This window comes from Dendrobates tinctorius, unplaced genomic scaffold (assembly GCF_039654945.1).
Source record: "Dendrobates tinctorius isolate UK_male_01 unplaced genomic scaffold, ASM3965494v1 ptg000020l, whole genome shotgun sequence".
NCBI classification, from domain to species: Eukaryota; Metazoa; Chordata; class Amphibia; order Anura; family Dendrobatidae; genus Dendrobates; species Dendrobates tinctorius.
Genome location: NW_027361688.1, coordinates 1762501 through 1775537, shown reverse-complemented (window position 1 = coordinate 1775537; position 13037 = coordinate 1762501). Strand labels below are relative to the sequence as shown.

General features: G+C 49.3%; 2 protein-coding genes across 5 annotated transcripts in view; both read right to left on the bottom strand.

The window, feature by feature from the left end:
- The window catches only part of ITPR2 (inositol 1,4,5-trisphosphate receptor type 2), a 285461-nt gene extending 280639 nt beyond the window's left edge, over positions 1-4822 (bottom strand). For both annotated transcript variants that reach the window (XM_073567437.1, XM_073567438.1), the window contains exon 1: positions 4531-4822. In XM_073567437.1, coding sequence (XP_073423538.1) covers positions 4531-4622 — 92 coding nt within the window. In that variant the 5' untranslated portion in view covers positions 4623-4822. The remainder of the gene's footprint in view (positions 1-4530) is intronic.
- Positions 4823-7016: 2194 nt separating this feature from the next.
- The window catches only part of INTS13 (integrator complex subunit 13), a 20532-nt gene continuing 14511 nt past the window's right edge, over positions 7017-13037 (bottom strand). For all 3 annotated transcript variants that reach the window (XM_073567432.1, XM_073567433.1, XM_073567434.1), the window contains 7 exons: positions 12815-12993; positions 9722-9892; positions 9498-9652; positions 8278-8508; positions 8060-8196; positions 7834-7969; positions 7017-7384 (listed from right to left, as the gene is read on the bottom strand). In XM_073567432.1, the coding sequence (XP_073423533.1) occupies positions 7345-7384; positions 7834-7969; positions 8060-8196; positions 8278-8508; positions 9498-9652; positions 9722-9892; positions 12815-12993 (1049 nt within the window). In that variant the 3' untranslated portion in view covers positions 7017-7344. The remainder of the gene's footprint in view (positions 7385-7833; positions 7970-8059; positions 8197-8277; positions 8509-9497; positions 9653-9721; positions 9893-12814; positions 12994-13037) is intronic.

The window sequence follows — 13037 nt, the reverse complement described above, 5'->3', positions numbered from 1 at the left end:
TTACAGGACGGGGTACATTATAGGGGTATTACAGGACGGGGGTACATTATAGGGATATTACAGGACGGGGTACATTATAGGGATATTACAGGACGGGGTACATTATAGGGGTATTACAGGACGGGGGCACACTATAGGGGTATTACAGGACGGGGGTACACTATAGGGGTATTACAGGACGGGGGGTACACTATAGGGATATTACAGGACGGGGGGTACATTATAGGGATATTACAGGACGGGGGGTACATTATAGGGATATTACAGGACGGGGGTACACTATAGGGATATTACAGGACGGGGGTACACTATAGGGATATTACAGGACGGGGGGTACACTATAGGGATATTACAGGACGGGGGTACACTATAGGGGTATTACAGGACGGGGGGTACATTATAGGGGTATTACAGGACGGGGGTACACTATAGGGATATTACAGGACGGGAGTACATTATAGGGGTATTACAGGACGGGGGGTACATTATAGGGGTATTACAGGACGGGGGTACAGTATAGGGGTATTACAGGATGGGGGTACAGTATAGGGGTATTACACGACGGGGTACATTATAGGGGTATTACAGGACGGGGGTACACTATAGTATTACAGGACGGAGGGGTACATTATAGGGGTATTACGGGACGGGGTACATTACAGGGGTATTACAGGACGGGGGGTACATTACAGGGGTATTACCGGACGGGGGGGGTACATTACAGGGGTATTACGGGACGCGGTACATTATAGGGGTATTACAGGACGGGGGTACATTATAGGGGTATTACAGGACGGGGGTACATTACAGGGGTATTACAGGACGGGGGTACATTACAGGGGTATTACAGGACGGGGGTACATTACAGGGGTATTACAGGACGGGGGGGTACATTATAGGGGTATTATAGGACGGGGGGTACATTATAGGGGTATTATGGGACGGGGGTACATTATAGGGGTATTACGGGACGGGGGTACATTATAGGGGTATTACAGGACGGGGGTACATTATAGGGGTATTACGGGACGGGGTACATTATAGGGGTATTACGGGACGGGGGTACATTATAGGGGTATTACGGGACGGGGTACATTATAGGGGTATTACAGGACGGGGGTACATTATAGGGGTATTACAGGACGGGGGGTACATTATAGGGGTATTACAGGACGGGGGTACATTATAGGGGTATTACAGGACGGGGGTACATTATAGGGGTATTACAGGACGGGGTACATTATAGGGGTATTACAGGACGGGGGGTACATTATAGGGGTATTACAGGACGGGGGGTACAGTATAGGGGTATTACAGGACGGGGGGTACATTATAGGGGTATTACAGGCCGGGGGTACATTATAGGGGTATTACAGGACGGGGGGTACACTATAGGGGTATTACAGGACGGGGGTACACTATAGGGGTATTACAGGACGGGGGGTACATTATAGGGGTATTACAGGACGGGGTACATTATAGGGGTATTACAGGACGGGGTACATTATAGGGGTATTACAGGACGGGGGGTACATTATAGGGGTATTACAGGACGGGGGGTACATTATAGGGGTATTACAGGACGGGGGTACACTATAGGGGTATTACAGGACGGGGGTACATTATAGGGTTATTACAGGACGGGGGTACACTATAGGGGTATTACAGGACGGGGGGTACATTATAGGGTTATTACAGGACGGGGGGTACATTATAGGGTTATTACAGGACGGGGGTACATTATAGGGTTATTACAGGACGGGGGTACACTATAGGGGTATTACAGGACGGGGTTACATTATAGGGGTATTACAGGACGGGGGTACATTATAGGGGTATTACAGGACGGGGGTACATTATAGGGGTATTACAGGACGGGGTACATTATAGGGGTATTACAGGACGGGGGGTACATTATAGGGGTATTACAGGACGGGGGTACATTATAGGGGTATTACAGGACGGGGGTACATTATAGGGGTATTACAGGACGGGGGTACATTATAGGGGTATTACAGGACGGGGGGTACATTATAGGGGTATTACAGGACGGGGGTACATTATAGGGGTATTACAGGACGGGGGGTACATTATAGGGGTATTACAGGACGGGGTACATTATAGGGGTATTACAGGACGGGGTACATTATAGGGGTATTACAGGACGGGGTACATTATAGGGGTAATACAGGACGGGGGGTACATTATAGGGGTATTACAGGACGGGGGGTACATTATAGGGGTATTACAGGACGGGGGGTACATTATAGGGGTATTACAGGACGGGGGGTACATTATAGGGGTATTACAGGACGGGGGGTACATTATAGGAATATTACAGGACGGGAGTACATTATAGGGGTATTACAGGACGGGGTACATTATAGGGGTATTACAGGACGGGGTACATTATAGGAATATTACAGGACGGGGGGTACATTATAGGGGTATTATAGGACGGGGGGTACATTATAGGGGTATTACAGGACGGGGGGTACATTATAGGGGTATTACAGGACGGGGGGTACATTATAGGGGTATTACAGGACGGGGGTACATTATAGGGTTATTACAGGACGGGGGGTACATTATAGGGGTATTACAGGACGGGGGTACATTATAGGGGTATTACAGGACGGGGGTACATTATAGGAATATTACAGGACGGGGGGTACATTATAGGGGTATTACAGGACGGGGGGTACATTATAGGGGTATTACAGGACGGGGGTACACTATAGTGATATTACAGGACGGGGGTACATTATAGGGTTATTACAGGACGGGGGGTACATTATAGGAATATTACAGGACGGGGGGTACATTATAGGGGTATTACAGGACGGGGGGTACATTATAGGGGTATTACAGGACGGGGGTACACTATAGTGATATTACAGGACGGGGTACATTATAGGAATATTACAGGACGGGAGTACATTATAGGGGTATTACAGGACGGGGGTACATTATAGTGGTATTACAGGACGGGGGGTACATTATAGGGGTATTACAGGACGGGGTACATTATAGGGGTATTACAGGACGGGGTACATTATAGGAATATTACAGGACGGGGGGTACATTATAGGGGTATTACAGGACAGGGGGTACATTATAGGGGTATTACAGGACGGGGGGTACATTATAGGGGTATTACAGGACGGGGGGTACATTATAGGGGTATTACAGGACGGGGGTACACTATAGTGATATTACAGGACGGGGTACATTATAGGATTATTACAGGACGGGGTACATTATAGGGGTATTACAGGACGGGGGATACATTATAGGGGTATTACAGGACGGGGGTACATTATAGGGGTATTACAGGACGGGGTACATTATAGGGGTATTACAGGACGGGGGGTACATTATAGGGGTATTACAGGACGGGGTACATTATAGGGGTATTACAGGACGGGGGATACATTATAGGGGTATTACAGGACGGGGGTACATTATAGGGGTATTACAGGACGGGGGATACATTATAGGGGTATTACAGGACGGGGGTACATTATAGGGGTATTACAGGACGGGGGGTACATTATAGGGGTATTACAGGACGGGGGTACATTATAGGGGTATTACAGGACGGGGGATACATTATAGGGGTATTACAGGACGGGGGATACATTATAGGGGTATTACAGGACGGGGGTACATTATAGGGGTATTACAGGACGGGGGTACATTATAGGGGTATTACAGGACGGGGGGTACATTATAGGGGTATTACAGGACGGGGGGTACATTATAGGGGTATTACAGGACGGGGGTACATTATAGGGGTATTACAGGACGGGGGGTACATTATAGGGGTATTACAGGACGGGGGTACATTATAGGGGTATTACAGGACGGGGGATACATTATAGGAATATTACAGGACGGGGGTACATTATAGTGATATTACAGGACGGGGTACATTATAGGGGTATTACAGGACGGGGTACATTATAGGGGTATTACAGGACGGGGGTACATTATAGTGATATTACAGGACGGGGTACATTATAGGGGTATTACAGGACGGGGTACATTATAGGGGTATTACAGGACGGGGTACATTATAGGAATATTACAGGACGGGGTACATTATAGGGGTATTACAGGACGGGGTACATTATAGGGGTATTACAGGACGGGGTACATTATAGGAATATTACAGGACGGGGTACATTATAGGGGTATTACAGGACGGGGTACATTATAGGGGTATTACAGGACGGGGTACATTATAGTGATATTACAGGACGGGGTACATTATAGGGGTATTACAGGACGGGGTACATTATAGGGGTATTACAGGATGGGGTACATTATAGTGATATTACAGGACGGGGTACATTATAGGGGTATTACAGGACGGGGGTACATTATAGGGGGGTCAGTGCTCGGGGCTCAGGCCTCCTTCTCTGCATTTTGCTCACTTCCTCCTTTCCGGTGCAGTGTGACAGGAGCAGGTCGCAGCTCGGCCCCGGCTGTGTGTACGGGGCTGCCCGGGCCCCTGCTGCCTCTTACCCCAGGGTGCTGATGAAGCCATTGACGGAGCCCTCCGCGTACAGAGACACGATGTCCCCGATGTACAAGAAGCTGGACATCTTATCCGGCATCCTGGGCTCGGGCGCCCCCTACAGGCGGGGCATGGCGCTGCAGCCGGCACCGGAGACCCGCGGGAGCCAGGGGGACGCTCCCCGCTGTCTTCTGCACAGGTTGTGCCCGGTCCGGGGGCGATGATCGGCGGCTCCGGCCCCGCTCTCTGCCCGCAGCCCCGGAGCTGTCAGGGGAAGTGTCCGAGTCCAACTCTGCGCCCTGCCAGGGGGCGGAGCTGTGGGAGGCAGTCAGCCAATAGGAGGAGCAGCTGCAGGAAGAGGGCGGGGCCGTACAAAACCATGAAGCGTTCATTCATAAGTGACACAAGGAGCAACAGAGGAATAAGACGGAGGACACCACTGCCCCCCTGCGTACGGGAAGGGTACTGCCACACCACTGCCCCCCTGTGTACGGGAAGGGTACTGCCACACCACTGCCCCCCTGTGTACGGGAAGGGTACTGCCACACCACTGCCCCCGTGTGCGGGAAGGGTACTGCCACACCACTGCCCCCCTGTGTACGGGAGGGGTGCTGCCACACCACTGCCCCCCTGTGTACAGGAAGGGAACTGCCACACCACTGCCCCCCTGTGTACCGGAAGGGTACTGCCACACCACTGCCCCCTGTGTGCGGGAAGGGTACTGCCACACCACTGCCCCCCTGTGTACGGGAGGGGTACTGCCACACCACTGCCCCCCTGTGTACGGGAGGGGTGCTGCCACACCACTGCCCCCTGTGTACGGGAGGGGTACTGCCACACCACTGCCCCCCTGTGTACAGGAAGGGTACTGCCACACCACTGCCCCCCTGTGTACGGGAAGGGTACTGCCCCCCTGTGTACGGGAAGGGTACTGCCACACCACTGCCCCCTGTGTACGGGAGGGGTGCTCCCACACCACTGCCACCCTGTGTACGGGAAGGGTACTGCCACACCACTGCCCCCCTGTGTGCGGGAAGGGTACTGCCACACCACTGCCCCCCTGTGTGCGGGAAGGGAACTGCCACACCACTGCCCCCCTGTGTACGGGAAGGGTACTGCCACACCACTGCCCCCCGTGTACAGGAAGGGTACTGCCACACCACTGCCCCCCTGTGTACGGGAAGGGTACTGCCACACCACTGCCCCCGTGTACGGGAGGGGTACTGCCACACCACTGCCCCCTGTGTACGGGAAGGGTACTGCCACACCACTGCCCCCCGTGTACAGGAAGGATACTGCCACACCACTGCCCCCTGTGTACGGGAGGGGTACTGCCACACCTCTGCCCCCTGTGTACGGACACCACTGCCCCCTGTGTACGGGAAGGGTACTGCCACACCACTGCCCCCTGTGTACGGGAGGGTTACTGCCACACCACTGCCCCCCTGTGTACGGGAGGGGTACTGCCACACCACTGCCCCCTGTGTACGGGAAGGGTACTGCCACACCACTGCCCCCCGTGTACGGACACCACTGCCCCCTGTGTACGGGAAGGGTACTGCCACACCACTGCCCCCTGTGTACGGGAGGGGTACTGCCACACCACTGCCCCCCGTGTACAGGAAGGGTACTGCCACACCACTGCCCCCCTGTGTACGGGAAGGGTACTGCCACACTACTGCCCCCCGTGTACAGGAAGGGTACTGCCACACCACTGCCCCCTGTGTACGGGAAGGGTACTGCCACACCACTGCCCCCTGTGTACGGACACCACTGCCCCCTGTGTACGGGAAGGGTACTGCCCCACCACTGCCCCCTGTGTACGGGAAGGGAACTGCCACACAATTATGGTGGAGGTTCACAGATATTGTTTTGTGGCCTCTGGCCCTGGCTTCTTGAAATCTGAAGATAACCAAAGGATTTCAGAAAGTGTCAGAGAGCTTGGTGTGTGCCCTCAGTCATGGGCCTTCCAGCAGGACAATGACCCCAAACATACTTCATGAAGCCCCCAGAAAAGGATGGAAACAAAGCGCTGGCTGGAGAGCTGTGAAGAGGCAGCAATGAGTCAGTCACTGTCGGGAGAAGGGGAAATATGAGAGGGGGAGCGGATTGGAAGACAGGTCCAGGATCCCGCGAGGAGGAAGAGGCTTGTGGATGGTCAGGCTGTGTGCAGACGCTGCGGTTTTCCATCTCTACCATGGAGGAGAAGGTAAACCGCAGCAGAATCCACAGATAGAATGACGTCAATTCTTTCTGCAGTTTGGAAACCGCAGCAAATCCGTGTGGAGACTTCCGCACCGTCTGCACGGCGGTATCCATGGGCTATAAAGGTGCTGTACCCCGCAGCAGGATCCGCAGCGTGTGCGCACAGCCTTATAGGGAGCGAGTGATCGCAGCGATTTATTCCAAAGAGGGCAACCAAATATTAAGCTAAGGGCGCCAACACTTTCAGCCGTGACTGTATATACATTCAGGAAAAAAAAAATTCAAGTAATTAATAAAAAAACTGCACTTTATTATTATTTACTTTTTTTTTAAAAAAATTGATTTCAACCCCAATTTCATTTGTTGAAAAGACCCGGCTCCCGCTGTTGTTTTTTGTGGGTTGTGTGTTTTTTTTTCCTCCCCTACATATTAAAATAATGGGACGATTTCCCAGGATCCTCTTTATATTTAAAATTCATAGAAAATCCTATAAAGAGGTGAAGTGGGTATAAAAAAAAACCAAAAAAACAAAAAAAAAAAAAAACATATATAAATCAGTTCATAGGATCGGGAAAGGTTTCCCAACCGTCCTGCGAGGGAGGACCGCGGGGGTCTCGTCACTGTCTGCCCGTCTTCCCGTTCTCAATGGCGTCGGATCTATGAGAAATGATGACAATCAGCAGATTAATAATCAGATCCTGTCGGTCCCCGCCTCCCCCCGTATAACATGAGCATTTGCATAAACCCGCTATTTCTGGAACTGCCTGACCAATCAGTTGTTGGGGGCGGGATTTATGCAAATTTTTCGGAATTTTTTGTTTTGTTTAAAGAATTATGTTATGATAAGTAAATTATATATTTTTTTTTCATAGCTCATTATCACAAGTCATAAGATGACTGGGAAAACCAGAGATCAGTCAGCAGCACTTCGCCTACTTGCTGATGGTTTCCAGGTCGGTACAGGACCTGTCAGATTATTATTATTTTTAATTCAAAAAGTTGTTCATGAATTAAAATTTGGAATCTGCAGCATAACGAGCACGGCACAAACCCGCTCATTTGCATATGCAGATTTTTTTTAAAATTGCCCCTCCCCCCCAACTCACCCGTTCTCCTCCTTGAGGTGCTGGTATAACTCCGTCTTATTATTCACGGAGTTCACGCGTCCGATGAACTCCTGATGCTTCCGGGAGTTGGCGGTGTTTATCCTATTGCTCCATAGAGACAGCAGAGACATGGGGCCTGCGGGGGAGGGGAGAGAGCAGGAAGAGTTACAATGGGGTTGGGGGGGGTCCGCCGTTCTGTCATCCCCCTCCCATTACACTGACCGACCTTTAGCCTTTTCTACCGGCGTTGCCTCCTCTGCGATGTGCTGTTTCTTATTGGGGGGCTCCGGAGAATCGGGGGAGTCCTTGATCACCTCCGTCTCCATCTGCTCCTCTTTTTCTCTGTCTATCGACGTTTTCATCCTGAAACCGACACATCAGACTCGCGGCCCGCCACTTACCAGCTCAGCGCACTGCGCTCTGGTATCAGCCACCGCCACTTACCGCTCGGACTCCGCCCACTTCTTCTCGTGGTCGTACTCCTTTGCCCCTTTGTCAGACTTCTCCTCTTTGTCCTCCCGCTTTCTGCCGCGTTTCTTGCGCTCTTCCTCCTCGGGAGGCTTACTCCGGCACGCCTGCAGACACTCCATCACCCGCTGGTGCTTGTCGGAGGTGTTAACGTGCGCCCGGACGAGGGTCTCCAGCTCGTTCCACATGATCCGGTACTGCTCATCCCTGGAGGGGTTCAGAGAGAAGAGCAACAACCACCCTCATCATCCGGCCTCCGACCCACGGACACTCCTGTATCGGCACATTCAGGCGCACTGGTTGGAATCCACATTCTCCAAGAGTGCAATGCTATTCCTGTCCAGTCGTTGGCGCTGTGGGAGGACTTGTTTTTTGTCCGTGGAGCTGCAGTTTTTATTGATGCCATATTGGGGCACATACGACATTATCGTGATTTTTTTTTTTTTTTTTTTTCTTTTTAGAGTACCCATTTTATTTTTTAAATTTTTTTTTTTTATTACGCCTTTAACATAACTAAAAAGGTTAAATAATTTCTTTAAGATGGGACTACTCCAGATGCCGCCTATCCTTTTTTTAAAATTGTATTTTTATTTTTTTATTTAATTGTTTTAACTTTTTTTTTTTTTTAATAAAATTTATAATTTTTAATAAACTTTTACAATTTTTTTTACTTTTGGATTTAATTAAAATTTTAGATTTTTTTTAATTAAACTTTCATAATTTAATCTTTTTAAATCAAACATTTTAAATTTATGTTATAATTTTTACTATTTTTGTTAAACTTCTAATTCAATCTTTTAAATTAAACTTTTGTAATTTTTATTTTTAATTAAAATCTTAATTTACTATTTTTAATTCAACTTTTATTTTCTTTTAAATACTTTTGTAATTTTTTTTAATTTTAAGCTTTATTTTATTTATTACACTTAGTAATTTTATTTTATTTTTTTAAATTAAAATAAATTTTATAATATTTTTGTATTTTTTTTGTTATAATCTTTATTAGACTTTAAATAGAAAAAAAATAACATTAATTTTAACATATCATCACGGCCGGTGGGCTCACCTCTACAGAGTCAGACGGGTGCAGAGAAGCAGCACCAGTCACATCGGTTGCCATTACCCCCCCCATGGTAAAAATCCCCCCCTCTACCTGCTCTGATACACTGTAACGGAGCAGTCAGTGGTGAAGATACCTCTTTGGCCCCTTCCCTCTGGTGCCGGCTGTAGATATCGGGAGAGGGTCGTTTTTCCTCTCCATGTCCACCAGATTGTAGATGGTTTTCTGACAGTTCAGGACGTCGTCCTCGGTGAGAGCCTCCTTCACGATGACGCTGGCTAGGGGCACGACCTGCAGGAGTGAGAGCCGTCACTATCGGGCCCCATTACACCCTTGTCTCCGGACGGCCCCCGCACTTACTGCCTGCATGTTGAAGATGGTGGTCTGCGAGATGATCATGGGCCAGTAGCGAGTATGTCTCTCCAGCTGGCACTTCGCCCTCTCCACGGGAATCTCTACGGTGCCGTCCAGCTTATAGCGGGTGTCTAGAAATGGCATCAGCCGGTTCTCCCTCATGAACTCTCCGAAGTCCTAAAAATTCAGGAAAAAAAAATCAGCTCCGGCTTTATGAAGATATTAGGAAACGCAGAGGTTTAACCCTTAAGAAGACGACTGCGACTACAGAAGAAGACGACTACAGAAGAAGACGACTGCGACTACAGGAGAAGACGACTGCGACTACAGAAGAAGACGACTACAGAAGAAGACGACTGCGACTACAGGAGAAGACGAATACAGAAGAAGACGACTGCGACTACAGGAGAAGACGAATACAGAAGAAGACGACTGCGACTACAGAAGACGACTGCGACTACAGAAGAAGACGACTACAGAAGAAGACGACTGCGACTACAGAAGAAGACGACTACAGAAGAAGACGACTACAGAAGAAGACGACTACAGAAGAAGACGACTGCGACTACAGAAGAAGACTGCGACTACAGAAGAAGACGACTGCGACTACAGGAGACGACTGCGACTACAGAAGACGACTGCGACTACAGAAGACGACTGCGACTACAGAAGACGACTGCGACTACAGAAGACGACTGCGACTACAGAAGACGACTGCGACTACAGAAGACGACTGCGACTACAGAAGAAGACTGCGACTACAGAAGAAGACTGCGACTACAGAAGAAGACTGCGACTACAGGAGAAGACTGCGACTACAGGAGAAGACTGCGACTACAGGAGAAGACTGCGACTACAGGAGAAGACTGCGACTACAGGAGAAGACTGCGACTACAGGAGAAGACTGCGACTACAGGAGAAGACTGCGACTACAGGAGAAGACTGCGACTACAGGAGAAGACTGCGACTACAGGAGAAGACTGCGACTACAGGAGAAGACTGCGACTACAGGAGAAGACTACGACTACAGAAGACGACTACAGGAGAAGACGACTACAGGAGAAGACGACTACAGGAGAAGACGACTACAGGAGAAGACGACTACAGGAGAAGACGGCGACTACAGGAGAAGACGGCGACTACAGGAGAAGACTGCGACTACAGGAGAAGACTGCGACTACAGGAGAAGACTGCGACTACAGGAGAAGACTGCGACTACAGGAGAAGACTGCGACTACAGGAGAAGACTGCGACTACAGGAGAAGACTGCGACTACAGGAGAAGACTGCGACTACAGGAGAAGACTGCGACTACAGGAGAAGACGACTACAGGAGAAGACGACTACAGAAGAAGACGACTACAGAAGAAGACGACTACAGGAGAAGACGACTACAGGAGAAGACGACTACAGGAGAAGACGACTACAGGAGAAGACGACTACAGGAGAAGACGACTGCGACTACAGAAGACGACTGCGACTACAGAAGACGACTGCGACTACAGGAGAAGACGACTACAGGAGAAGACGACTACAGGAGAAGACGACTACAGGAGAAGACGACTACAGAAGAAGACGACTACAGAAGAAGACGACTACAGAAGAAGACTACAGAAGAAGACGACTACAGGAGAAGACGACTACAGGAGAAGACGACTACAGGAGAAGACGACTGCGACTACAGGAGAAGACTGCGACTACAGGAGAAGACTGCGACTACAGGAGAAGACGACTACAGGAGAAGACGACTACAGGAGAAGACGACTACAGGAGAAGACGACTACAGAAGAAGACGACTACAGAAGAAGACGACTACAGAAGAAGACGACTACAGGAGAAGACGACTACAGGAGAAGACGACTACAGGAGAAGACGACTACAGGAGAAGACGACTACAGGAGAAGACGACTACAGGAGAAGACGACTACAGGAGAAGACGACTACAGGAGAAGACGACTACAGGAGAAGACGACTACAGGAGAAGACGACTGCGACTACAGAAGACGACTGCGACTACAGGAGAAGACTGCGACTACAGGAGAAGACGACTACAGGAGAAGACGACTACAGGAGAAGACGACTACAGGAGAAGACGACTACAGAAGAAGACGACTACAGAAGAAGACGACTACAGAAGAAGACTACAGAAGAAGAAGACTACAGAAGAAGACGACTACAGAAGAAGACGACTACAGAAGAAGACGACTACAGAAGAAGACGACTACAGAAGAAGACGACTGCGACTACAGAAGAAGACGACTGCGACTACAGAAAAAGACTGCGACTACAGAAGAAGACGACTACAGAAGAAGACGACTACAGAAGAAGACGACTACAGAAGAAGACGACTACAGAAGAAGACGACTACAGAAGAAGACGACTGCGACTACAGAAGAAGACGACTGCGACTACAGAAGAAGACGACTGCGACTACAGAAGAAGACGACTGCGACTACAGAAAAAGACGACTGCGACTACAGAAAAAGACGACTGCGACTACAGAAAAAGACGACTGCGACTACAGAAGAAGACGACTGCGACTACAGAAAAAGACGATTGCGACTACAGAAAAAGACGACTGCGACTACAGAAAAAGACGATTGCGACTACAGAAGAAGACGATTGCGACTACAGAAAAAGACGACTGCGACTACAGAAGAAGACGACTGCGACTACAGAAGAAGACGACTGCGACTACAGAAGAAGACGACTGCGACTACAGAAGAAGACGACTGCGACTACAGAAGAAGACGACTGCGACTACAGAAGAAGAAGACTACGAATACAAAGAAGAAGACTACGACTAAAGAAGAAAATTATGACTACAAAGAAGATGAAGACAAACGAAGATGACGACTAAGATGAAGATAACAAAGACAACGAATAGGAAAAAGAAGACCACGATGAAGAAAAAGAAGACTATGAAGAAGAATAAGTTGTGGCTCTCAATAGGTTAAGATGAGATGATAGGAAGAAAACTAATTACAGGGGGAAAGGGGTTAAAATCTCAAGCCTTACATTTGACAATAGTGGGGGAGGTTTCCTATTATATTCCAGGCACAACTTCCATTGAGAAAGCCGGTAATACGCTACTACTTACCGTAATCCTGTAGTCGGTGACCCTCCCTCCGCAGCCCTCGCTTATGGATGGGGGGTCCTCCAGTGTAGAACGGGAGCTACTCAAGACATGCAAAAAGATCTCCCCTCCGTGACTGCTCAGCATGTGACTGATCACCTTGGATCCGGATTTCCGCGGTTGTTCCAAAAGCACCGACCGACCTGTGAGCAAGCCAATAAAAAAATTGATTAATGCGGCTCCTCGG